The sequence below is a fragment of the Raphanus sativus genome, chromosome 8, assembly GCF_000801105.2.
Source record: "Raphanus sativus cultivar WK10039 chromosome 8, ASM80110v3, whole genome shotgun sequence".
NCBI classification, from domain to species: domain Eukaryota; kingdom Viridiplantae; phylum Streptophyta; class Magnoliopsida; order Brassicales; family Brassicaceae; genus Raphanus; species Raphanus sativus.
The window spans coordinates 3,914,829-3,937,123 of record NC_079518.1 but is presented as its reverse complement, the minus strand read 5'-3'; the positions used below and the strand labels follow the sequence as shown (position 1 = coordinate 3,937,123).

Here is a 22,295-nt window from a genome sequence, read left to right as displayed (position 1 = left end):
TCATCACTAGAATATATACATGCCTTTACCAAGAAAATGTTAAAAGGGTGTAGCATGAAAAGAATGATACAGGAAAAGAATGATGTAGGGCGTGAGGGCTTAAGAACAAGCATGCCTAGAGCAATGATTACAACCAAATCATGCTCCGGTATTTTTTATAGCATTTCGTAAGATACTTTATTTAATCATTGCTTCTAAACTTTACATATTGACTCATGATAGTTTTGCATAATGGAAGAATTTATGAGATTACATATTTTAACCTAATTGGTAAAAAAAAATGCATCATAGTATGGTCCTTTGCAGGGGCGAAGCCAGGAGTTTTATTCCATGGGTGCATTATTGATAAGACACATAAGAAATAAGAAAGAGGTAAACTTGATAAATTATGGGTGCATGATATGCTTTTGGACATGCTTTTTACCATTTTACCTAGCAAATTTTAATGATTTTAAGAATAAAATTTTGTAACTTACTATTTGTATGGGTTCACGTGCACCCCTAACCTATGCTTTGCCTTCGCCCCTGGTGCCTTGAGGAATCAAATTTCAAAATAATGTTCAACATCATCTTTAGGCTTTGTCTTATATAACTATTAGTTTTGTACTACCTAATCACTAAGTTGTTGACTAATTTGTATAGGAAGCTTCGTATATCGACATCGTGAAATTTGATATTCATATATAACGACAATACTTTTTATTAAGTTGTTGACTAGCAACATTTGCAATCTCATGTAATGACTGGTAATACAACACGCACACAAATCTACTTGATAATCATTCTAAATAAGGAGATTAAGCAGGTCTTTCGGCAAGCACAGGCTGTGATTAAGGAGATTAAGCAGACTGTGCAGGCCAGAATTGATCCATTGTCGAGGGTTCATAACCCGAGGAGGACAGATATAACTCTGATGGAAACTTGGTTTAGCAGAATGGGTTAATTGGGAGTTAAAGAGAAACGTTTTTTGTGAAGAGTTGGAAGTGAATAATTACAAGAGTTGGGAGATTTTTTTGGCGAAGAAGAGTTTTGTAAAAGTTTGTAGTGTCTTTGTCGTAGAGATCGTGTTTTTTAGTAGTAGAGTTGTAATAGTTTCTTTTCAGTTTAATAAAAATAGAAATTTAAAGTAAAAAAAAAAAGATAATCATTCTAAATAAACCCGAGTTATTTCTGAAAATAGTCATTTGTCACTAGAATGATGGAATTGAGTTGCAAAATCATTAGAAACATTATATAGTGTTATTCTGTCATATTGCACTATTTACATATTATAAGCATCTCGTTTATGATCAAACTTTCAAGAAATCATACGATTGTATTTGTTAATCACGAAGGAAGATGATGAATGTAACAATTATAGATAACTACATACAAAGTAGATGAAAGCATATATCAGTATTAGTAAGACAGCATACAGTCTAATCTCTAGTCTTACTTAATCATGAGTTTTATTGGCTAGGTTAGTAATAACCACAATGGGGTGATTGGCAACAGATAATGGGAGTTAAATTTTATTACAGCTGTACAAGCTACGTTATAACCGAACTCTATCCTCAGTTTTGTTTTAGTATAAAACATCTTATGGTTTGAAAGTTATTTGGTCTAACAAAAATATTACAAGTACTCATTAGCAAAACTTGAATGATACAATGCTCTTTCTGGTCTTGGATCATATGAAAAAGGGAAAAACATGAAAAGCCAATGCTTTTGTGATTGCTTTGTTTCCATTATCACTTTTTATCCTCGCTCGGAGATTGTCGGCTTACATTCGTTAGTGTAGTATGTCCAATCTCTCCGCATCAATAGAGGTTTTGTTACACATTTCTATTAACTTAAGATATCATCAAAGATAATCATATAATCAAGAAATTTCATGATTTCTACTATTCACGAAATCAATATCTACTATGTATTACATAATATTTTTATGGATACGCTAGCTACTTACAGCTTCGACTACATATATATGCCATAAAATTGCCAAACAGGAACCGAATGACCAGAAAAGAAAAATCCACAGTCCACACTTTTTGTGTTAAATCACAGTCCGAAACTCCGCATTCCACACTCCTTTTTACATGTCGATTCACGTATGTTTTTACTACATTGTTAGGCCGGCATACATTATTAATTTATAACAGTTATTGTTAAATATTTGTTGTCCTCTAATAATACGCCTGTTTATTATCTAAGAGGTAAGTAAGATTTAAGTGGTTTAGTCGAATTAAGGGCACACTTGAAGAGAGGGAACATGCTTTGAAATTATTGTAACCGCACCACATTAAAAGTGTTAATTCTACTTTCTCCATCTTCTAGCTGTGTATATTACATTTATTATTTAATATTATCAACATTCTTGATCACTGGAACCATATAGACATATAGAGCTAATTACAATTCGAATATATGTAGTATACACTACATATGATTAGTGGGCAATAATATAAGATTAATGTCTATAACTATATAGTGCCTTAATGATGGCATGAATTATCAAGCATTTATATGTGCCTTGAGCTAGTGGACTCTTCATATACTTATTAAGTACTGAAGCATTCTTATATTATACAACATTTTACCAGCCAAAAGCCTAATTGACTGGAAATTGATATACATCTCATGCAATGATGACAAAGACAATATTAAATTTGTATCAATCAAGGCACTAATCAACAAAAGTTTTGAGTGATAATTAGAAGCGCCCCCTACCACATCCAGGAATTCTAACAAACTTTTTAAATGGAAAATCGACCTTATTAACATGACATATCTATATCAAGCCCTAAAAAGTCAATTAATATTAATTATTATGAATGCAGCATTTATAACGCTTTTGATTTGTTCTTAAACCTAAAATTATAAGAAACGTACCATTCAAAGTCCAAATAGCTTCATAACTGCTGAATTAGACCAATTATAGCGATATGAACTGCAAAAGTTTGATAAGAATAACTATATTAGCTTTATCTAGAATTCTTCTACTCCATATAGCATAAATTCTTATAAGCTAACCTGATTTTCTCAAAAATATATAGTATTCCCCAATATATATAAAAATATTAAGACTCTTTGAAATCTATAATTGAATGGCACATATACTCTTTTTTTTTGCGACAAAAGCTCCATATATTATTAAAGAGTTTCCGTATGGTTGGTTTGAGCTATCCACGTTGGAATTCTAGAGTTTACATGGAAAAAGATGATTTCACAAGCTCGAGTTCCTTTTGCAAGGTTGTCGGTTCAGACATTACAAGAACGAGGGATAAAACGTAAAGAACAAAAATTAAACATAGAATGACAATGATGAAACTCTTCAAATTCGACTAATAAAGATGACCAGTCTTTTTCTTTCTCGTCTCTGATGATCTTGACCAGTTGTTGACAATCTATCTCAAAAGTCATATCTTGATGGTCCAATTGAAGTGGAGATTTCATATCCGACAGCAGAGTATGTAACTCGGCGTGTAGGGAGAAAAAACCTCGGTTACTAGTGAATGAACCTAAGGTCGTTTCCATATGACACATATACTCAAAGTTTGAATAACATACAAAGATGATTAATATAATTAGATCCGCAAGTATTTTTGGAAATATTGAATTTAATTATATTAAAATTGTTATAAAACTTTATTAGAGTTTAGTTTTTCAGATTAATTATACTTATACATTCAGTTATGGAAGGAACCATATAAGAACCACTTAAAGGTTTATAACTTAGCTAGTATTAACCTTAAGTATGGTTATAAATTATGATTGTCTTTGTTATAGTAACATCGCCAATCACACACATTATTGGTAACATTTATGCTTTTCTATAGCCTGAGGACCTGAGGTACGTCACCAATATATACAATCAAACAAACAAACAAATAACGTAAAAGAAAAGAAATATACAGACTTACAAAATGTTTTTCTTCATCTGATATTGTTTCATCAGTTTATAACAAACGAAAACAAAATTGCAAATGATATTATATGTTTTTTTTTGTGCAACCTCAAATAATATTATATGCTTATTCTAATAATTTGTTTGCTCCTCACCAAAATTAAAGAGTTATAAAGCCAATCTAAACGACTGAGCCTTCGTGGATCGTTGACAGTTTCAGCCTAAACGATCGAACCGCCAACTTTGCTCGCTTCGAAGTATGCCTTCTCAAATTACGTACCGAACCGGACCGGTTATAAGTATAACCACTCGAAGCCCTAAACGTCGCCGTTCTCTTCACCAACGGCCTTTCCTTCCTAACCGTTGACTCGCTCGCTTTCCCGTTAACAGCATCAACAGAACCGTTAGGCTGCTGAGCTGGCATCATGACCGGCGAGATTCTCCCCTTTTTACGCCGGCGAAAATCTTTCCCGACGGAGTTTTGTATAGCGACGCTTGCTTTGACGGCGAGTGCCGCCATCTCCGGCGCCGTCAGACGGTTCCGCCGTTTAGATACCGGAAGGACGAAGTAGATCTGCTCGGCGTGAAGCGGCGCTTCCGATTCGAGCGCCGGGATGAAATCGTCGTAGTGGAGAGAATCCGAATCGCAGATGAAGTAAGAGGAGGACGAAGATGCCGCCGATTCGGCTTCGAGGACCTGAGATGCTAGCACCGGCACATTGTATTCCCGTAGATCGCCGTTGACGGAGACGATCTTCACCGTTGGGGAAGAGTTGGAGTCTCTTCGGTTGAGCGATACACAGATTCCCATGTCAATAGATGTGAAGAAAAAGTCCAGAAGCGATTTGAAATCGATTGAACGAGTAAAGGACAAGAAAGATTCAAGAACAGTTGGGTTATATATAGAAGAAGAAGGGAGAGAGGTAAGCCGAATTCTAAACCGGCTAATCAAATTCGGAACTAGTAATCCGGTTATGGTTGGGTATGACTTTCGGTAATGTTGAGAGAAATATTGATTGTGGTAATTAAACGTACTAATCGAATTCATTTTTCCTCACATGGTGTTTGATTTTCTACTTTTTTGTGTCGGTGTTTAGTATACATCTCTATAATTAGCGAATTAATTAAAACACTAGGATATGATCCGCGTTTTGCGCGGGATGAAAAAATTAATAAATTATTTTACGTACCTAATATTTTTTAAATTGTTAATATACATGTATAGTATGAATATGTAAAATATGATAAAAGTGAGACAATGATAACACGAACATATGTATTAGAGGATACAAATAACAAATATCATGTCTTATGTTGAAAAGTTGAGGATAGACATATTGATTTAAAATAAGATTACTTTATGGATTTATATTTGTTTTAAAATATAAGAATCTATCTCAAGTTTGAAATGGGTCATTCACTTGAAATTTATAAGACATAATTGTTGACAAAAAATAAATGCTGAATAATATTTTAAAAAACATAAATAAGACATTAAAGTACTATTAATAATAAACAGAAAAGGAGGGCAAAAAAATTAAAAAAACATTAAAAAAAAGAATCGCCACTTATAGAAATTAAACTCCATTGTCTGTAATCCTATAAAGAGAACAAACAAAGGTTAGTAGCATAACTATTTACAAATTTAATTAAGAAAGGTATAGAAATTAAATATAATACCTCTGCAATCCTATAAAGAGGACATGTTACGTGTTTAAGTATTTGTGTGGTGTAATCCAATAATATGCTTCCTGAATGTTTAATTCAATAAAATTGTGATCTTCTAAAATCCCGAAAATACTAATATACATTACTCTCACTTGAGAAAACCGGTAAATTAAATTGAGATGTAAACTCTACTGATCTAGCATTTTAATATTGATTTTTTATTTTTTATTGTAGAATACAAATTGTGGACTAGAACCAAAAGACTTCTAGATGGTGGAATATTAATTGTATTTTCCTATTGTAAAAATTTTAACCAAAAAACGTTAACATTTTAGAGAGAGAGGGAGACACATTAACATTTACATTTTGAATAAGTCATGGTCGTAATTATAGAAATAGTTAGCTATCAATCATTATTTCAGTTACCACTACGTTTCATAGATTAGGTCATCAAAAACAAAAATCAGTAACTATAGTCAAAATGTAATGAAAAATCATGCTGTAAATTTGTGACATATCAATGGCAACTGATGTAAATAATCTAATAATTTAAAGATTAATGCATAGGAAGGCTGAGGTGAATTATGAAGAAGACATCTATGCAAAATGGCAACATGGTAATAATTCTACTCTTTAAAAGTTGTTCTTTTTAATTGCTCCTCTATTAATACTAAGAGGATACCAGTGTATAAATTATAATCAACTTGTATGAAAAGTATAACTGATGACCTAAATAAGCATATCAATATATCATCAATTTGTATGTAAAGTTTCAACAAAGACCTTGGTAAGCATATTCAATTATCATCAACATGTAAAGTATCAACAAAGACCTAGATAAGCGTATCAATGTATCATCAACACGTATGTAAAGTATCAACAAAGACTTAAATTAAATAAATCAGCTGTAACTGCAAATAATGGCCAAATACATAAACAAATTAATTATAAATCGGCTTAGAAATTTCTAATTACCCAAAATGAATAATTTATGTAAAGAAGCATGTGTGGAAGAGCAATACGTGTATGTTGATCTGTTGGATAATTTTGATTATATACGTAACGCAAATATGCACATCAGCACACGTACGTAAAACTGCTTTTAATCGTGTGTTCATTACGGTCACACCTGGCCGTATGAGTCGATGACTAAACGATCGCATTCTGATAACGTTGTTTCAGCAACTTCGTGTGCATGAAATAATCACAAGATATCCCACACGAGAAAAAGATCTTCACAAGAATCAAATCAATGCATAATACTAAAATTCCATGACCAGGAAAATGAATGTGGTTGTGTTGATTTTCACATGTTAACGCGACAAGTTCGTGTTTATTAACAACCATATATTACCTTTATCAAAGTTACGAAAAAAATTCTTATCACCTTTATCAACAACAAAAAACCATATATTATACAAACAAATTAAAATATTAATAAAACAAATTCAAAATACGATGGCATATATAAACCATCTTGTGTCAACATAATCTCCTTGCACGTCCTTTTGTTCCTTAACCAGAAGTACACCTAATTTCGCCTTAAATAAATCGTGGTTGATATCTGACTCTTAATTACGTGTTACAGTCTTTTTAAAACATGTTCATATTATCCAATTCATACTAATCACACAATCGTGTGGTCGAGTGATACAGCTGGTTTGGAAATAACAGATTTGGAAATGGGGTAAAGATCCAAAGTTCAAAACACATCAAATTCAGATTTATCAATTTACATGGCCAAACTACACATGTCTAGTTTTCATTGTGAATAAGCATGTTGATATTGAAGGTGACCAGGTTTGAGCTCATCAGGGTCCACTAATAACTTGGGCCAAACTGGCTCATCTAGCGGCCTTATATAAATTGCTATAAAAATATAATTGTTCATCACTTCATCGACACCAATTCCATGACTCATTTATAGAGCTGTCTGTTAGATTAGCGCACGTCCACTTATAATTCATGTATAGTTGACTATTTATTTTTTGTGGATAAACATTTACTGTTTTCATTACGGACCAAGTTTATTAAGAACTAATCCACTACCTGAAATTCATTAAAAACCATATAAAGGACTGTTCTTTTGGTGAACACCGCTAGTTGCGGCAGCGACTGAAAAGTATAGTGTGACGGAAAACAAATTTAACGGCACAGAAATTAAAATGAACGCTGATAAACTGTCGCAAGTACAAAATATGGGGAAGCAGCTGACGCTGAAATATTCAGCGTTTCATCTATTCTTCGCGATCAGCCGCAGCGTCAAGAAAACCAGGTTGGCGGTGTTTCTCGGATGCCTTATTTTGCAGTGGTGATAGCTTAAATTTCAGTCGCTGCCGTAACTAGCCGCGTTGACCAAAAGAACAGCCCTTAAGTAAACCTAATAAAAAGTACAAACCTACAATATACAAACACATAACAAGTAATATACAATGTAAACCTACTACAAAGTACAAACCTCCAAATTATAATAGATGAAAACCTAGTTTCTTTTGATAGATATCCTGAATAGTAATTTGACATTTTTAAAACATCAAACTATAAAAAGTACTATACGATGCACCACGTAACTCTACATTTGGTTAATGATATTTCACAGATCTTTATGTTTATCAAGAACTGGTGTATCCAAACTATAAAAAAAAAGATAAACGAATTACAGTTCCCATAACGACGCTAAAATACTAGCTATACATAAAAAGACATTACACATCCTTATCCGACCAGTTGTAGTGTCGTAAGCGATCCTAATTAAGGAGTATTACTTAACGTCTTGGGAGACTGAACAAGATAACTCCACCCAAGGCCTCACGTGGTCCTCTCATACCCTTCCAACACACGAGTTCTGAACTGAATGGTCGTGTCGTATTCATAGTGACGAGGACGCTCAACAAGTTGGAAGTTCGACCAATTGAGAAGTCAAAAATAACCCCTTCAGTCGTTGCCTTAGCCAGCGCCGCTGGCTCAGCGGGGCCATCTGACGGATTACGTGCCCGTTCTTGGCCGCAATACTCTCTTGTCAACGTGTTTTTGTGTAATGATAGTTAATAAAATGTCACGGTTTTATTTTATTTTTATGGTAAGAAGTCACGGTTTTATTCAAACAAGATTAGAAGTAATTCAATAAATATTATGTTCGTATATGTTCTTTCTATTTATAGACTTAGACAACGATCAACCAATTATGCCAATCCACAATTTCAGTTAGGACTCTGAATTTTCTGAATAAGCGAAAATTTATCATTTTAGGTATTTTCTTTGATAAATTACAAACACGAACAAGATCACCCAAGAAGCAGAGCAGTTACATGATCAAATAATGACAATAATCAATATAGATTCCTCGATTACCAGAGCTAATATGACACTGAATAAGATACCATATAAAGGTGATGAACACCCGTCTCTCTAAATGGTGGCAGAGAATCGCTGCCTTTCAGATTCCACACGGCTCTATCCACTAGCTTACTTTCAAAAAAGCATATTGATCGTTGATACAAATAACATTCCTTGGCGTACTACTACAATATTCTTCTTGATAACGTCAAGCTATAACAAATCAATCAACATTATTGAAAACAATATATTTCTGTGTCACTCTTACGACTTTTAAGACACAAATGCATATATAAGTATATGATGACCGCACCATTTCAATTATATATTCTCATAAATTGGTTTTAAATCAAGTAAGGGTAAGTGGACTATTAAATTCTATACACAATGGCGAAGACATTAGCTGCAGTAGAAAACGCATCAGCGTTTATATATACGATCCAGTTATTACAGTTTTACTTCATATTATTACAGTATGAACAAATTAATGTACAAAATACATTGCAACACAAAACAAAGCCATGCGTTTTTTAGCAAAGGTACATCAAACCCTTAACTATATAATCTAAATTTTTCTATATTTATATTAAAATATATTTATGTATATATATGTGCCTAATTGTGTTCCCTTTATCATTTATGAAAAGAAACTATAAAAAGACGACACTGCCCATGTTCAACATTATGACTACAACCTAGATTTTACCCAAGAGTTACACATTATAATATTGATGCGTATTATTACCCTATTTTCTATTTATAGTATTAATTTATTAATTATTAATATTCAATATACGGGATTGTAATTAAGTAATTTTTTTTTAGAACGGAGCACGGCGTGGAATCCCTTTTCGTCTGCTTGAATTCCGGTGATTATATATCGGAGGTGTTCCCGGAGAAAAACTGAAACCACCTTCATCGCCAGAGCTTGAAGACCGTTGATCACCACCTGGACCATAGTCATCAAACCTAACGGTAGAGATTGAGAGACCACTCATCAGACGGTTGAAAGCATTGGTCTTACGCAGTTTAGTTGGTGTGGTAGCCTCGTCTGATTCCAACCCACCTTGATGCTCTCTCCCCTGCTTTCCTCTCATTGAGAAGGTCAGACTTTGATCCCCTCTCTTCATTCCCCCGAGCTGAAATAGTAAAAACAACCAAGAGCATACAGTCATTCCACGTGTAACATACATCCACATAAATCATGAACAAAACTATACTATATAAATCATCCGAAGTGACATCTGTGATGGGTTTATGTTTTTATACCTTGCAACCTAGAGAGCAGAAGCGGAAAGAATCGAGAAGGCTTCTACAACATATTTCACAAGTGTTTGTAACACCTTTTCCGATTCTTGGCTGAGGTCTTTCATTGAGGAACAGTATCCTTGCACTGTTGATTATATATGTTTGAACGCAAGTGATGTCTAAGTATTTTTGTATCTCATTCACTCTTACCACGTTGTGGTAAGAAGATCTCCTTATCTGCAATTTAATTTCATTTACATTACTAAATAAATAACCCGATGTTTTTTTTAAGGGAAGGAAAACAAGAACGAGATATTAGAACCTGAACAGCGCGATGGTTTTTATGTTTGACCAGACAGTAAGAGCAAAAAGTAGTTCCAGCACAATCGAGACAGAACATGTTGCATTCGTTTTTGTTGGAGTTGACGTGGATCGAACAAGGGATAAAGTAGCTGCCTCGTAGCATTGGCATTAGCCACGGTGGACTCGTATAATCTTCTTCCTCCTCTGCTCTTATCATCGGGCTCTGAAACTTTTAAGTCAGAAACTAGAAAAGATGAAAAGATAAACAAAACAAAAGGGTAAAAGAAGTATCACCATGACTTTCTTGTGATTGGCCTTGAAGGCTCTCAGGTTGAGCTTGTGATTAGGGGTTTCGATAGCCAGATTTGCTAGCTCCACATTAGAAAAACGTACGAGAAGGAAGAAGAAGGTAGATGAAGAGGTAAGTGAAAGCGGCGCTCTCGATAAGCTTTATATCTCATAGGAAAACATTTTTCGAATATTTTTCAGTTGTTTCATATTTTTGTTAATTGTTAAAGGTATCTTTTTTTTTGTTTTCTCCTCAATAATATTTAGTATTTACTGACTTCTCTACTTGGGATTTTTTTTATTTTGTTTTGTTCTTTAGTTAGTTTCGGGAAATCATTATCTCGCTTTTTTCTAAGTGATCCAAAGACACACGTATCTATGAATATGTGTGTCTGTTGAGTGTGTTTCTACAAGACTTGGATTTATTTGTAAAGGTTAACTAATAACGTAAAAATGCGATATTATCGTCCCCAAATGGTCATAAATATTTGAGTTCCTTCTTATTTCCATCATCTATTACCAAACGTCTAGTATTCAATATATATTTATATCATACATTCGTGCTAATTTTACTACTTCGAACTTTTGTTATATGATGTTTGTTTTTGACAAATTATAGCAGACAAACACATGTGGATGTCAAGTCTAGTTAAGGATTGAGACTGATACAACAAATATAAACGAAGGATCACACTTGAATTTGAAAAAGAAATAATAATGGAAATCAAGTATTGGTCACAATTAGAAAGACATTATCCTAATTCTTTGTTCTTAAAAGAAGCAGAGGTGGTCATAGATGAAAAGCTAAACAGATTGACGGGTCTGAGAAGAGACTAGTCTAGTGAGATTGAGATCTGAGCCGTTGGATGAGAAGAGCCTTCTCGTCTCATCCTTTTTTTGGTGGGACGTGGCCGACGCTTTTGTCCCCTCCGGTTCACACTTACAGTCGTGGCAAGCTAAGCTGTGAAATTAATAGCAGGGTAGGTCCTGCTTCGGGTCCATAGGTCAGCGTTTAGGTGCCACGTTATGTAACGTGATCCAAGAAATAATAGGAGTTCGCTTATTTTAGTCGGGAAGCAAATTAAAAATTTGGAGGGTAATAATTTTAGAAAGTCAGTGATTGTAATTTGTGTGGCATGCATCGTTTTAATCAGTTAGATTATCTGGTATAAGTCAAACCATGTCGGCTTTGAGAATCTGTTGTACTTAGACGTCATTATGGGCAACGATGCATTTCAATTTTAATATGGTAACCGAAGAGTTATGTATCATGTTGAAAATTAAATTTGCATAAGAGAGCAACAGAAATGTATTAAAGCCGGTGTCGCAGCAGAAAATAACGATTTAGTTTTAGAGCACTTAAAATGTCAAACTATTTTTTAAATGGAATATATTTTGGAATAAATTCATGTTTTGGATTTGAACACTTCTTAACCCAACCTCCATTTTGAAGTGAATTATCGTATGAAACTTAAGATGCGTTGATTCATTTTTCTCTTTCCTCCTAAGCTATTGAAAATCTGCAGTCTCCTTCTTTTTAATTTCCTTTTGATGTTATAATTATGAGAAACTTAGAAAATGGACATTTTGAATTTTTGTTCAGTCTCTTCAAAACTTTTGATATTTTTGATCATTTTGGACATGTATTAATTATCACTATGTAATGAAACAATACTAAACTAAATCTTAAAAATATAAAAAATACGAAACTATTGGAAACATAAGTATAACTATATATATATTTAAAATTCTTTAAAAAAATTATAAAATCATATTTTATTTCATTTTTAGCTGAGGATAAAATACTCATTCTAATAATCTATTTAGTCTAGAAATCATATACTAAATTTTATACATAGATTTATCCTAAATATATGACGCAAATAAATTTTTCTTGTATATTCTATCTAAGGTAAATTCGTTAGATTGTATTTTAGCAAAATGTCATTAGTCTAACTTAAGCTTGATTACAATTTAGTCATGATTCTACGATTTATTTTTTCATGTTTATGTATCATAACATGTTCTAATTTTTTAGTTATGTTATGCCTAATGAAGAATAAATTTCCCACGCGCTCTGTACAACATAGAATATATATAGTCAAATCACGAAAATATAAAAAAATTCATATTTCGGCTAATATATTTCATAAATCTATGCTAAATCTCTCATAATATATTCTCTCCTACGTTTTCCTTTTGTTTTTACTTTTTTTAATACTAAAACAGCTTTTATTACTATTAATTTATATTAATTGGTTAATTTTATGGTATTGACATGAATCTAAATTCTATTTTTCTAAATAATCTCTTAAAAATCCTATTGAGACAAACATAAATTTAAAGTATCATTTTTTCAATTTTCACTATTTTTGTGTGGATGGTTGCAAATGTAGCTTTAGACCAACAAACATTGGCAGAAACACAAATCCCAAATTAGGCCTGGGCATTTTACCCGGACCCGAAGATCCGATCCGAAACCGACCCAAAAAAACCCGGTCTGGATAGGAACCAACCCGATCAAATTACCCCATCGGATCTTGTTGTAGAGGACCCGCGGATCTTGGACCCGACCCGACCCGAAACCCGACGAGTACCTGAATTAATAATGTAAATTAAATAAAATGTATCGAGGGGGAGTCGAAGACGGGTTATTTGTCTACAGATCAAATGGGTCAACTACTAGGCGACAACCAATTATTGTTCTATCTTGCATAGTTTAGTATATATACACATTTTAATATAATAAAAACAAAAATTTTAAATAAAATGTCAAATATTTTCGGATATATTAATATTTTCACATGTTTTTTTTTTGTATTTTTAGGTATTTTTTAGGTCGTACCCGAACCGAACCCGACCCAGAACCAAACCGATAAATTCTAGTTACCCGAATGGGTCCAACTATCTAAAACCCGACCCGACCCGGACCCGCTACGACCCGAACCGACACCGACCGAAAGGACCCGACCCGAACCCGACCCGACGACCCGAATGCCCAGGACTATCCCAAATCAACAACAAAGGAATCTGATTTCTTAATCAGAACTTATAGAACATGTACAGGCCCAAGCGTTGTATACATTGCGTTGAGCATATGGAACATGTTATAGGCGATCAAAATAATTTAAACTAAATCGTCTAAAAGCCCAATTCATAAAAGTCTGCAACCACCAAACAAATCCATTTGTTCTAGTAACATGGGGTCCCCTTAGAGTTGTTTACTGTATTCATAAAAAGTCAAACTTTCTAAACAGCGGGAGACAATCTCGAGGTGAGAGATCCAGGGGCTATTTAGTAATAAATAGTCGAGGATTCAGCGTAAATCTGAAGAAAGACTTGTTGAGGACCCGGACCGGACCAAGAAAGAAAAGTTTTTGAATGCAAAGCTAAAGCATATCTCTCGGAGCATTGGTGAATAAATCGTATAAATATTGTTTCCTTATTGGTTTAGGATCTCTTATATATTTCTCTTGACCTACACGTGACCTTTTAAATAAAACCAGGGCCGTTCTCTCTCACACACATTTCACCGAACACCATGGATTCAGACTTCGGAATCCCCAGAGAACTCTCTCCTCTTCAGCAACTCCGTTCTCGGTACCAACCCGAGCTTCCTCCTTGTCTCCAGGTTCTTCTTCATACATTTCTACTGCTTCCTTCTATTTTGCAGACTTTTGTCTTTTTCCTGTTTTATATATTTATGCAATGAATCACAACAAGCTTCTTCTGCTGTTTGTTAACTGTGTGTTTTCCGAACATTTATCAGATCTAAAAAGTTTCCAGCTTGTAATGATCTCTGAATCTGTTTTGTCCTAAGTTTTCACTCCGGTCCTGTTTTATTCAGCTTGTCAGATCTAATTGGCTGGGGTTCTATTTGGTATTACTATTTTGTTTACAGGGAACTACTGTCCGCGTGGAGCTTGGTGATGAAACCACTGTGTCCGAGGCATCTGATTCCCACATCATAGCTCGTGCCTTCCCACATACCTTAGGCCAGCCTTTGGCTCACTTCCTCAGGGAAACTGCCAAAGTCTCTGATGCTCACATCATTACTCAGCTTCCGTCTATCAGGGTTGGAATCGTCTTCTGTGGAAGGCAAGCACCTGGTGGACACAATGTTATCTGGGGTCTTTACCAGGCTCTCAAGGTTCACAACGCTAAAAGCACTTTGCTTGGCTTCTTGGGTAAGGTTCTATTATCTCTCTATTACTCAAGTTTGTGTGAGAGAAGATCCTGTTTTGTGATAATTATCTTTTTTTCTTTTTTTGATTCTTCTGAAAATGTACATAGGTGGTTCAGAAGGTCTATTTGCGCAAAAGACTCTGGAGATCACAGATGATATTCTCCAGACTTACAAAAACCAAGGTATGTAGGTTGTTTGATGAATGCTTTGTAGAATCTTTATTCATTACCTTATTCTGATAAATTGGCGGATGTTTTAAAGGTGGTTATGATTTGCTCGGAAGAACCAAGGATCAGATCAGAACCACTGAGCAGGTTAACACTGCACTCAAAGCTTGCACTGATTTGAAGTTAGATGGACTTGTTATCATTGGAGGTATACCTAGCTTTTTCATTTGTATTCACTATCGTTTTCAGTTCTGGTGTGAGTTTTTACTAAACCAAGAGTTTATATTGTGCATTTTTTGAAGGTGTAACATCAAACACAGATGCTGCTCATCTTGCTGAATTTTTCGCCGAAGCAAAATGCTCCACAAAGGTCCTAACTTGTTCTTTTTAGATAGTTTTATTAAAAATCCCTCTATTGATACTATAAGCCACACATAAAAATTTCAGGTAGTTGGTGTCCCAGTCACTACAAATGGAGATCTCAAGAATCAGTTTGTTGAGGCAAACGTTGGTTTTGACACCATCTGCAAGGTAAAATCTTAACTTTAACTCTCTGGTCACTTCTGTCTTAGTTATTTTTCTTGTAGCTATTGCAGCAAACATGATCGCTTTGCTGTTATGTGGCTAATGATATCTTGCTTCATATAGGTGAATTCTCAGCTCATTAGCAATGCCTGCACTGATGCTCTGTCTGCAGAGAAGGTGAATGCTATTTCTTGCTAAATTTTTCATCATACAGTGATGATAATAAATTCTTCTATCAAGGATGTGGAATCTGTGACAAAGTGAACAAAGCAAAGCTTTGCTCTTTATGATTCTGATATATCAATTTTCACTTTTTTTTTAAATTTATTTATTGGCAGTACTATTATTTCATCCGTCTCATGGGTCGGAAGCACTCTCATGTTGCCCTTGAGTGTACTCTCCAGTCTCATCCTAACATGGTTAGTATTTTAGATTCGGTTTCTTAACATAGCTAATGCGTGCCTTTATTTCAAGACTCTCATTTGCATGTGATGCGTTCTCTCAGGTGATACTGGGCGAGGAGGTTGCGGCATCTAAGCTCACCATTTTTGACATTTCTAAACAGATCTGTGATGCAGTTCAAGCAAGAGCAGGACAAGGTCTCATTAAAGAAAACTGTAATATAAAAGATTATACAATCATGTATTTTTACTGTTCACTAACTTGATTGCCAACAGACAAGAATCATGGAGTCATCCTCATTCCCGAAGGGATCATAGAGAGTATTCCTGAAGTCTACGCTCTGTTAAAGGTAACATATGTATCTTATTTCTCGAATACTACTGAGATGTTCGTTTTAATATTATTATTATGTCTCATGTCTAAGCTGAGTATATTGTGTGATCTGCAGGAAATTCACGGGCTACTTAGGGAGGGTGTAGCTGCTGATAAGATCTCTACTCAGCTATCACCTTGGTCATCTGCTTTGTTTGAATTCCTTCCTCCATTCATTAAGAAACAGGTTACCAGAGACCTCTCTTTGTTTTACTCCAAAGCAAATAAGTATGAATGCCTAGAAGATGTTGATTTTTCTTGTTGCAGCTACTTCTCCATCCTGAGTCTGATGATTCTGCTCAGCTATCCCAGGTAAGTAGAAGAAGGAACAAATAATGTTGTAGCTAATAAATGGTATTAAAAAGTTGGATTCCTAAATGTTTGTTCTGCTTTCTTCTCCAGATTGAGACGGAGAAGCTTCTTGCGTATCTCGTGGAGACTGAAATGAACAAGCGCTTGGTATGCTCCACTTATCTGAATATTCAAGTTGTTTGCAGCATCTAGAAACACACTTGCCTATGAAATTGAACCTGTGAAACTTGACAGAAAGAAGGCACATACAAGGGAAAGAAATTCAATGCTATATGCCACTTCTTTGGTTACCAAGCTCGTGGATCTCTCCCATCGAAGTTCGATTGTGATTATGCCTACGTAAGTTACTGCCACTCTGATCACAATATCAGTACTAGGTAATATAATCTTGGATGACTAATCACACTATTGAATGGGACAAATCTGTCAGGTGCTTGGGCATATATGTTACCACATACTCGCAGCTGGTCTGAATGGTTACATGGCAACAGTGACCAACTTAAAAAGTCCTGTAAACAAGTGGAAATGTGGTGCTGCACCTATTACAGTTGAGTTCCGTCTTCACCTTCTTATTTTTTTTTTATGTAAAGATGGCTGTTGATACAACTCCTTTCTTTACTGATCTTACACGTTTTTTCTAGGCAATGATGACGGTGAAGAACTGGTCCCAAAACGCTGGTTCTGCATCAACTTCAATTGGTAGACCTGCAATTCATCCGGCAATGGTGGATCTGAAAGGCAAAGCATACGAGTAAGGACTTTCTTGTTTTTTATTTCAAAAAGAACATGAAGGCACTTGCATACTAACGTGGTTGCTTCAAGTGTTTCTAAGCTGTTATTAAATTATGTAAAATGGTTCTTTGGCAGGCTTTTGAGACAGAACGCAGAGAAACTCTTGATGGAAGATCTGTACAGGAACCCAGGACCACTTCAGTACGATGGTCCTGGTGCAGATGCTAAAGCAGTGAGTCTGTGTGTTGAAGATCAAGATTACATGGGACGTATCAAGAAGCTGCAGGAATATCTAGACCAGGTAAATTTTTTTTTTTTTTTGTGTGTTTCAAAATGATTGTATGTTCATAATTGTTTTTGACATTTTGGGGGTTCTGGTCAGGTGAGGACGATAGTGAAGCCAGGGTGTTCGCAAGACGTACTGAAAGCAGCACTGAGCGTGATGGCTTCAGTGACTGATGTTCTCACTACCATTTCTTCATCTTCAAATGGTGGTCAACAAACTGCTTAGGACGCAAAAGAGAGAGAGAGAGAGGCAACCAACTCTTTATAAAGCTTCAATGTTTTGCATAAACTCTTTCAGCATCCCACATTTCCTGTTTCTCTTTACGTTTGTTGTGGTTGAGTTAAGAAAGCGAGAAAAAAACAAAGTTTTGGTGGATTTATGTTATCGACAAGACTTTGCGTATTGGTTTTCCAAATCTAAAACATTTTACGTACTTTGACCAGAAAAAAAAAACATTTTACATATTTTGGGTTCGATCCATATTGAGTCCATATTTCAGGTGGCGATTTTAATTTATCTATTTCGGCCCAATTATGTAGGCCCAACTAGCTTTGCTCAAATTAGTTTATGCAAAGAGTGGGGAACACTTGTGCGATGTTGTTAAACTCGGTCGTTTCAAAACCCATCCATCCATCTCTTCCGATACATTCGGCCATTGAACAAAAAGAGTGTTCTCAATAGTCTCTCTGTATCTTCTTCTTCCAATTTCTCCGCCTGTGAACCCTAGCGCGCCACTGTTAGTTTGCTCTCTGTCTCTCCTTCCCGTGTTTTCATCGCTGCACAAACAGGTAACCACTTTAAAAAAAAAAATTGGTTGCTGTTCGTTCTTCTTTTCTCGGATGGTGAATCGGAGCAATAGAGCGAGCTCTAATTCTCAATTGCGTTTTTCGTCTAAGTAGTGTCTACTCGAAGCCACCACCAAGTAGAGGTTTTTATGACGTTTCTCTTGCTGTTTGACAGAACAAGACTAGAGAAGCTTCTTTTTTTTTTTATGGCGGATAACGAGATGCAGTCACTAGATGATGTCCTTAAGGAAGAACCTGAAAAGAATCAAAACCCTAGTGAAACCCCCCAGCTCCTCCTTCCCGTGGATGAAGATGGTCAAGCCAATGGTCATGAGAAGAAGAAGAATGATGATGACGATGTTGGAGTTGTTCTCCGCTCTGAGAAGAAGACAGATCCTAAGGTGCAGGCTTCGAGTCCCCAGACTGGAGATGAAAATGGCAAAAAGCGCCAGACTTGGTTGCTTAGTGATTCTGAGGTAATAATAATAATAAGACGACTACATTTGGTTAGAAAAGACTGACCTTTCTGAGTAATTCACTGGATTGAATATCAGTGTATTGTTATAGAAGGGAAATGAACTTAGTGGTAGGGACTGTTATGGTGATCTTCTTCTTCTTCTTACAAGTTCACGTTTCTCTACAGGCTGATGAAGCAGGGACGCTTGAAGAACAGCAGGCGTTTCTAAGTGAATTGGCGGCCTTTCACAGAGAGAACTACCTGGATTACAAACCTCTTAAATTTTATGGGCAGCCTTTAAACGCTCTCAAGTTAGTTTTTTTTTGGAAGAATTGTTGCTTTTGTTCTTAAAAGAAACTCATATACCAATTTTAAATGAGTTCCTGACTTTTGCATGTTTTATTATGCAATGTAGGCTATGGCGAGCAGTCGTTAAACTAGGTGGCCATGACGTGGTAATTATCCACTTCTTTTAGTCTAGTACTTAACTCCTACATATCCACTACTTCATGAACTGTATAATGTGTAGATTTTATCGATGATAACATTATCTATAATCATGGGAAAGACTTTCAGAAACAAGATTTTATACTAAAAATTGGTTTAGTTATGCAGATATGTTAAGAGTGTTTGATATATTGTCTGGAAAGTATTTTGGTTTCACTGTTTATATTGGTGAGATTATATTCAATGTTTCTCGAATGTTTATTGGTCTTGTTTGTTTGTTTTAATGTAATTTAGGTCACCACATCTAAGCTATGGCGGCAAGTTGGAGAATCCTTCAATCCTCCAAAGTATGGCTAATGTCGCCCTTAGACTCTCCGTTAGTCTTTTCTGATTTTTTTCATGATGGTAACTTGTTATACATTTGGGTTAACTGTGTGTTTCCAGGACGTGCACAACAATCTCCTACACATTCCGCAATTTCTATGAGAAGGTGAGTTTCGTTGTATTGCATAAGTACCATGTATTTATCTTGTCTATTTTTTACTTATCCACTTCAGACAATTCTCTACTTCATTTAGCACGTTGGATGCATTGTTAGTTTTTTCTTTCTGTCTTATCATATAGATATAGATATAGGTACATAATGATTTAAATATTTGCTTCAATTGTAGGCACTTTTGGAGTACGAAAAGAGTTTTACGAAAAACGGTGAGCTTGACCTTCCTGATGCAACACACAATCTATCTTCAGGCTTCGACAAAGAGGTAAAAGAACTCCCCTAAAATGGTAGCCTTTGGCTTTTCAACACTAAATTCATGGAAAGATGGGTAGACATGTAATTTCTTGAATGTTCAATACCAGCTAAACATGTTTAAGCCCCATCATCTAAAATCTAGCTGAATACAAGTTATAGCCTTTTTTAATCTCTAATACGAAAGCTGACAAGAAACCTATGTGCATAACCATGTTCTTCTCTTCCCTGATCTAAGGACTTTGATGTAGGTTATTAGTCATCAAGGTTCAGGATCAGGCAGGGCTCGGAGAGATTCTGCAGCTCGTGCTATGCAAGGCTGGCATACACAGCGCCTTGTCGGATGTGGAGAGGTTACTGTGACTATTGTTTATGATTCACTTCAATTCTTACTGTACTTACCCTGCAGAAATTTCCCATGTACCATAACCATGGTCTTCTTTTGTTTTAGGATAAGGGCTTAAGCTCAACCCCAAAGCATAAGAAACTCAAAAGCGTTGGTAAAAAAGTCATTTCTCAAGGCATTTCTGTTCTTGTCTACAAGAGTTGCTTAACATTTTGTGTGTTCGAACGGTGTTTTTTCAGGCTTCCAGAAACACAGAACACAAACTTGCATGGACCTTGTTCTTTCCCAAGAAGCAGAAAAACAGTTACGTCATCTGCTTATTTGCAACCCTTAGATAGTATGAAAACAAAGCATTTCTTGACCTTTACACGTTACTGTAATTTTCAAGATATTAACTAATAATAATATGATTTTGGCGCCTTAGGTCGAGTGCTGATGTTGTTGATGATGGACCCCTTGCTGACTGGGTGAAGATAAGTGTCAAAGAAACTGTGAGTAACTTCTGCCATATTTTCCCGTAGCAACTGGTGATCAAAAGGCCGCTTTAAGAACCGCTAATTTTCTTTTGCAAACTAGATTCACTGTTTCCAGTCTGAATCTTACCAAATCTGTTTTTTCTTTTTTTTTTGGTTTTAACTTACAGAAGGATTCCTTTGAGATATATGCTTTGGTACCTGGACTTCTTCGCAAAGAGGTGATCTCACTCCCTTGAACCCATATTTTCGAACTTGTGAAAGTCTTTCACTTTCATATGATAGCAAGCATAGAGATTTGTTAGCTACACACAGCAGATCCGTTGACTACTTTTCTAGGCATAGATCCTAATCAGTGTACCATTTTTTTGGACCTTTTTAGTTACATAGAAACTGCTCCTAGTCTCAGTGGCGAAACCGTAACAGAGTTCAGAGTCCTGAACATCATTTGTTTGTTTGTTGTTCTCAGATTCATATTCAATCAGATCCGGCTGGACGACTGATTATAACAGGCGAGCCTGAGCAGCTTGACAATCCTTGGGGCATCACACCGTTCAAAAAGGTAAAAAAAACTTTCATGAATATCTCTGATATTGCCATTAACTGATACACATTACATATCCCTGTTTGTTATCTAACTGACAACTGTCCTGTCACTGTGATATGATAACCACTAGATTGTTGGCTTATCAGCAAGAATCGACCCGCTTCGCACATCTGCTGTCATGAGCATGCACGGTCGGTTGTTCGTACGAGTTCCGTTTGAGCAGTGACTGATCTCTAGAGTGAACTCGTTGTTTGCTGTTAGTTTCTCCTAGGAATTCAATTGTAGATCAGGACAAAACTGCTAGGCTGTTGAAGCGGTTTTAACTGTGGTTCTAGTCTGAAGACCGAAGTGAAAAGCAGACACTCAGAGATCGTATGTTGCTGTAAGGTTTTCTTACGTAGATGTTGAGACTAGTTGGAGAAGCTTGCTCCTATCTTATAGTTTACAGCATTTTTAGGATGCAACTAACAATGATATATGTATTATGTATCTGTCAAACAATTGAGTGTTAAGCTTTTCTTATTGATTCTTTTTATAGATATGAATAGATTTACCTATCCCATCTAAATGATTTTCGCCGTTCTCATGCTTTTGTCGGTTTTCAAAAAGTACCGACATGATTTGTTTTCAAAAAGTGAAAAGGAAAGTTTGAAGGGAAAACAATAGCAACAACAAAAAAAAACTTATTTGACATTTTTCATGAATCTAAAAGGTTCATGATTATCCCTTGGGAGACATAAGACATTATCAAAAGAATATAAATTTTATGATTTAAATT

The 22,295-nt window shown here is 35.3% G+C and overlaps 4 protein-coding genes across 5 annotated transcripts; 2 read left to right on the top strand and 2 right to left on the bottom strand.

Annotated features, from left to right (window-relative positions):
* Positions 1-3,824: 3,824 nt before the first annotated feature.
* On the bottom strand, positions 3,825-4,891 carry LOC108821026 (uncharacterized). The gene has a single exon (XM_018594072.2). The coding sequence runs from the start codon at positions 4,695-4,697 to the stop codon at positions 4,068-4,070; it is 630 nt and encodes a 209-aa protein (XP_018449574.1). The 5' UTR covers positions 4,698-4,891; the 3' UTR covers positions 3,825-4,067.
* Positions 4,892-9,294: 4,403 nt separating this feature from the next.
* LOC108821827 (protein RGF1 INDUCIBLE TRANSCRIPTION FACTOR 1) lies at positions 9,295-11,115 on the bottom strand. The gene is made up of 4 exons (XM_018594821.2): positions 10,736-11,115; positions 10,461-10,664; positions 10,160-10,375; positions 9,295-10,029 (listed from the first exon to the last, which is right to left on the bottom strand). The coding sequence occupies exons 1-4, from the start codon at positions 10,736-10,738 to the stop codon at positions 9,712-9,714; spliced, it is 741 nt and encodes a 246-aa protein (XP_018450323.1). The 5' UTR covers positions 10,739-11,115; the 3' UTR covers positions 9,295-9,711.
* Positions 11,116-13,990: 2,875 nt separating this feature from the next.
* LOC108822659 (pyrophosphate--fructose 6-phosphate 1-phosphotransferase subunit alpha 1) lies at positions 13,991-18,144 on the top strand. Of its 2 annotated transcripts, none has more exons than XM_018595794.2 (19): positions 13,991-14,143; positions 14,236-14,360; positions 14,631-14,916; positions 15,023-15,097; positions 15,177-15,290; positions 15,385-15,452; positions 15,530-15,613; positions 15,731-15,784; positions 15,946-16,026; positions 16,113-16,206; positions 16,285-16,358; positions 16,458-16,568; positions 16,649-16,693; positions 16,784-16,840; positions 16,928-17,032; positions 17,124-17,240; positions 17,335-17,444; positions 17,561-17,726; positions 17,808-18,144. In XM_018595794.2, exons 2-19 carry the CDS (start codon positions 14,271-14,273, stop codon positions 17,934-17,936), a joined length of 1,860 nt encoding a protein of 619 aa, XP_018451296.1. In that variant the 5' UTR covers positions 13,991-14,143; positions 14,236-14,270; the 3' UTR covers positions 17,937-18,144. The 2 variants fall into 2 exon arrangements, with proteins under 2 accessions (XP_018451296.1, XP_018451297.1); XM_018595795.2 differs by having other exon boundaries at positions 14,001-14,154.
* Positions 18,145-18,300: 156 nt separating this feature from the next.
* LOC108822658 (AT-rich interactive domain-containing protein 6) lies at positions 18,301-22,074 on the top strand. Its single transcript, XM_018595792.2, has 14 exons — positions 18,301-18,499; positions 18,611-18,972; positions 19,140-19,264; positions 19,369-19,408; positions 19,695-19,747; positions 19,845-19,890; positions 20,072-20,164; positions 20,403-20,504; positions 20,603-20,651; positions 20,737-20,800; positions 20,922-20,988; positions 21,141-21,191; positions 21,440-21,532; positions 21,648-22,074. The coding sequence occupies exons 2-14, from the start codon at positions 18,646-18,648 to the stop codon at positions 21,741-21,743; spliced, it is 1,206 nt and encodes a 401-aa protein (XP_018451294.1). The 5' UTR covers positions 18,301-18,499; positions 18,611-18,645; the 3' UTR covers positions 21,744-22,074.
* Positions 22,075-22,295: the final 221 nt, after the last annotated feature.